The following is a 5,000-nucleotide window of genomic DNA, read 5'->3' as shown; positions in this document are numbered from 1 at the left end:
CCTCCTCCTCCTCCTCCTCCTCCTCCTCCTCCTCCTCCTTCTCTTTGAGATGCAGGTAGATACATCACTAATACCCCTCCTCCTCTCCCTTCCCTTCTCCCCTTCCGTCACCCCTCATTCTTCATCCTCACCCACACACACACACACACACACACACACACACACACACACACACACACACACACACACACACACACACACACACACACACACACACACACACACACACACACACACACACGTACGTACTTACTTCATTCATTCATTCATTCATTCATTCATTTTGTTTTTCTTCATACTTTCTTTTCTTTTCTTTTTTCTCTTCTTTCTTCTTTTAGTTTCTTTCATCCTTCATTCATTTTCACATGTGCATTTACCTTTTTTTGTATTATTTTGTTTTCCTTCACTTTCCTTCATCTCTCCTTCGTCCGCTTCTTTAGTCTCTCTTAGTGTGTGCGAAGTAATGAGATAGATAGATAGAGAGAGAGAGAGAGAGAGAGAGAGAGAGAGAGAGAGAGAGAGAGAGAGAGAGAGAGAGAGAGAGAGAGAGAGAGAGAGAGAGAGAGAGAGAGAGTGTGTGTGTATTTGGTTCCCAGTGGTTCATAAAACAATTAAGATAAATGTAAACACTCTTTGTTGTTCTTTAGTTTATTGTTTGTTTCATTGTTTTAGTTAATTTTTTGTTCTTTTATTATCGCCATCATTTTTTTTTAATGCTTTGTAACTGGCCAAGGTTGTGTGTGTGTGTGTGTGTGTGTGTGTGTGTGTGTGTGTGTGTGTGTGTGTGTGATTACGTTTATGTTCGCACGTTATTTACACACACACACACACACACACACACACACACACACACACACACACACACACACACACACACACACACACACACACACACACACACACACACACACACACACACACACACACACACACACACACACACACACACACACACACACACACACACACACACACACACACACACACCCGTTCCGCCGCTTCACTCTCCGTTCCGGCCAAATGAAGGGCCACAGGTGAAGGGGCGCCAGGTGTGCACGAGTCCCCTCAGGTAATCCTATCAGCTGTTAATCACCCTTTGGTGGTGCAGGTGCGCCAGGTGAGTGTCGCCATGCTCTTACCTGCCCTGCATCAATATTGCCAAACTCTCATTTCTGCTTCTCTATGTTGGCCTCATGTTTAAAGAACCGCTGGACAAATCTAAAATATTATGTTGGGTTTTAAGAGTCGTGTGTTGAAAATTACCATATTTAACGTGAAAAAATTTATCAAGATGCTTAAAAAATTCACTTCCTTTTTTTATTGATATATGTTTTTTTGTATCAATTTTCTTCTGGTTTTCATGATTTAATTACCTGCAGTCTTAGAGGGTAGTCTCTCTCTCTCTCTCTCTCTCTCTCTCTCTCTCTCTCTCTCTCTCTCTCTCTCTCTCTCTCTCTCTCTCTCTCTCTCTCTCTCTCTCTCTCTCTCTCTCTCTCTCTCTCTCTCTCTCTCTCTCTCTCTCTCTCTCTCTCTCTCTCTCTCTCTCTCTCTCTCTCTCTGTGTGTGTGTGTGTGTGTGTGTGTGTGTGTGTGTGTGTGTGTGTGTGTGTGTGTGTGTGTGTGTGTGTGTGTGTGTGTGTTAACTTCGTGTTGGTGAAAATATGTACAAAATTTACCTTGGAAATACACAGGAAGGAAAAAAGGATGAAAAGTGAGTGAAAAAAGACAGGGGGAAAAAATGCAGAAATTTATGCCTCTTGAATCCCGTTTAGAAAGAGTAAGAGTGTTATCTCTCGGAAAAAAAAAAAAACAGGAATATATATAGAGAATCCTGACCTCAAATTACCTATATATTAATTACGTACCTTATCTGACCTTATTTTGTCTTACCTTACCTTACCTTACGTTACCTTACACTATACTTTTATCCCACATCCCTTAACCTGACCTTATAGAACATTGCCACAGTGCACCTTACCTAGCATCACCTGGCCTCACCTGTACCTCCCTGTTAATTACCCCACCTTGCAAAGAATCACAGCATAACACACACATTCCTCTTCACCTTTACTTCCAGCCACCAACCAACACCACCACAAACAGAAACACATTAAATACACCTACACACATGAACACACACACATACTAACACACCACCACCGCAACGCCCTCGAATCATTACAGCGGATCTAATATAATCAATAAGCCTTTTCATTTATCATATTACCATCTCATATACATCACATTTAAATATGCGTGTAGGAGGAGTAAGTATCCTTCGCGTAGGACGACTGGGCGTGGGTGTCCTTCCCAACTCCATAGGATCTCACGTCAGGAGTGGAGTAGGATACCTTAGCCACGTATCCTGAGTTCCCATCCACATAGTAGCTGACTGTCTGAAGGCGTCCGTCAGGGAGTAGGACTGAGTAGGATCCCTTGGTCTTTCCGTCACTCCTAGACTCCTGCTGGTTGAAGTGCGTGCCGTAGTGTGAGTCCTGCACCGCCCACCCCACGTCGTAACGCTCGTGGGCGTGGTGTGGGTCCTGTGCGTGGCCTGTGTGGTCAGCGTGTGGTCCTGCAATGGGCGTGATGGGTGTCTTGAGTGGTGGTTCGTCAGGGAAGATTTGCGTGATGGAGGGCTGGTGCAGGGGAAAGGCTGGGGACGCCGTGGTCTTCTGGATTACCTGTAGGAGAGAGGGGAAGGTGAGGGTGGCGGCGTGGTGCCTTTGTCTTCATTATGTTATTCTGTGTCACCTCAGATTTGATTGTCTGCTGTGAAAGTTTGTTATAGGTGTTTTAATAAGGTGTGTGTGTGTGTGTGTGTGTGTGTGTGTGTGTGTGTGTGTGTGTGTGTGTGTGTGTGTGTGTGTGTGTGTGTTAGGTCTCATTGACTACAGAATACGAGACAGAAGGAATAAAACAGAAAAGAACTACCACATTTTAACAGTAATCTTCAGAAAAAAGATCGATTTAGAAATATACACTCTTACATTCTTAAAAAAAAAAATAAATAAATAATAATAAGAAGAAAAGATAAGAAAAGACACATCCCTAACGAACCCCTTCACATCACACACAAACCAACACCACCTTCACACACACACACACATACCTTCCTGGGCTTGGGTTTGTAGTGTGCATCTGGCAGGATATAGGCGTCCAGGTGCTGCCTTCTGATCTGGGAGCTAGGCGTGGGTTTGCGGCGCCTCTGGTGGAGGGACTTGGGCCGGGGCTTTGTGGCGGGAGAAGGAAGTGGAGCAGAAGGAAGTGAAGGGACGTTGTGACTGTGAGGAACGGGCTGGCCAAGGAATGAAAACTGGTCTGGCGGGGCTGATACGAAGACACTGTTCTCATGAGGGTCTTGGAGGGCCTGGTGGGGAGCTGGTGAGGCGAGGTGTGGCTCAGAGGGCACTGCAAATCTGTGGTTCGTGTGGCTAACTGGTCCTGGGTGTAGCGGGGCAGGCGTGAAGGGCTGGCGGAAGATGTGGCGTGGGGCGCTTAAATCTGAATGGTGTGGCTCGCTGGGCAGGTTCAGAGAGAGGGGCTGGAAGGGATGGCTGTTTGGAGGGAGACCTGAAGGGTGGTGTGGCTCGCCGGGGAAGTGTAGGCTTGGGGATGTGAAGTCTGAGTGTGGCTCGGTGGGGAAGTGCAGGGAAGGGGACGGGAAGGTGTGGCTGCGAGGGTGGAGCTCCGGCACTGGGGAGAGATTCAGCTGCGAGGGTGCGAATCTGTGAGCCCTGACTGACGGCTGGGAGAGGAAGGCAGGCCCGAGGATGTCAGAATGCGGGCCGCTAAGACTCTGCCTCGTGGCCAGCACCGGCTTGAGCTTCACCAGGCGCAGCTTGTTGGTCTTGCCTGTAGGGGAGGCGGTGCGGGCAATGGGGCGTGGCTTGAACACCGACTGGCTTGGGGATATCACTGGCTTCTCGGGGTCCTGGTCTGACTTCTCTGGGCTGGCAGTGGTCTCAGCTTCAGTGGTCCCGATGGAGTCCCTGAGTGACACCCGCTTGTTGAAGGTCACAGGGATGCTTTTGATGTCCACCTTTGGGATCGCCCTGCTCCTCACCCTGCCGATTGGCCTGCGCAGTATCCGTGACCTGGTTGGGGTGGGGCGTGGGTTGCGGTGGGCGCGGGCGAAGGTGGAGATGGTGACTGGCGGCGACTCGGTGGTGGTGGCGGTGGGCTCGTACCCGAAGAAGGTGCTGCTGGTGAGGCTTGACTTGCCGTCCCCATCAAGCTGCTCGGGGTCCAGGCGTCCTTCAGGGTCCGAGAGGCTTATGGTGGATGCATCAGGGTCAAGGACAGGTTCAGGAACAGGATCAGGGAGTGCCTCGGGAAGTGCCACAGGGAATGGGTCTGGGAGGGCTTCAGGGAGTGCCTCAGGGAATGCCACAGGGACAGGGCCAGAGACAGGGTCAGGGAATGCGTCAGGTAGAGCATCAGGGATTGGCTCAGGGACTGCCTCAGGGCCAGCGTCAGCATCAGGTAGCCCCGCAGCAGTAGTCACAGTAGCCACGAGTCCCAGAAGGAAGATCACAGCACTCACCTGCAGAAGGAACCAGGTGTTATGCTCGTACACTCCTCCCATGCTTGTTGTGTACTGTTTAACGTGAGTGGCACTGGCTTAGGGAAACAAGAAGAGCGAAAGAAAAAGCCCACTGGGATGCCACTCCCTAAAGAAAGGTCAGAGGTGATCCATAATTGTTGTTCTTCCTCATGTAACACTGTGGTGATGGTGGTTGTGGTGGTGTGTGGTGAGGGATGGTGAAGACAGGGAGGAGATAAATGGGGAGACAGGAATGTTTGGAGATGGTGTTCGTTTTAAAGGTGGTGTATGGGGAGGGAGGGAGGGAGGGAGGGAGGGAGGGAATTGATGGGGCGGTAAGGTTTGCTGGGATAAGTGCTGCTGGAGTGGCCTGGAATAGACGGGCGGCTGATGGACTGAGTGGGGATTGTGGGAAGAAGTTTTATCTTGTAGTGGAATCGTAGAGGTGGATGAGG

At 49.5% G+C, this 5,000-nt stretch overlaps 2 protein-coding genes across 4 annotated transcripts in view; one reads left to right on the top strand and one right to left on the bottom strand.

Moving 5' to 3' along the window:
* Positions 1–5,000, top strand: part of LOC135115712 (cuticle protein 7-like) — a 48,073-nt gene that overhangs the window by 8,860 nt on the left and 34,213 nt on the right. The gene's annotated exons all lie outside the window — the stretch shown is intronic.
* LOC135115249 (uncharacterized) overlaps positions 1,733–5,000 on the bottom strand; it is a 3,507-nt gene continuing 239 nt past the window's right edge. Inside the window, exons 2-3 of the mRNA XM_064031795.1 lie at positions 3,112–4,545; positions 1,733–2,683 (exon numbers count right to left, since the gene is read on the bottom strand). Of these exons, the coding sequence (XP_063887865.1) occupies positions 2,246–2,683; positions 3,112–4,545 (1,872 nt within the window). The 3' untranslated portion in view covers positions 1,733–2,245. The remainder of the gene's footprint in view (positions 2,684–3,111; positions 4,546–5,000) is intronic.

Source organism: Scylla paramamosain, chromosome 29 (assembly GCF_035594125.1).
Source record: "Scylla paramamosain isolate STU-SP2022 chromosome 29, ASM3559412v1, whole genome shotgun sequence".
In the NCBI taxonomy this organism is placed as follows: Eukaryota; Metazoa; Arthropoda; class Malacostraca; order Decapoda; family Portunidae; genus Scylla; species Scylla paramamosain.
The sequence above is the reverse complement of the archived record's forward strand: the minus strand, read 5'-3'. Positions and strand labels throughout refer to the sequence as shown.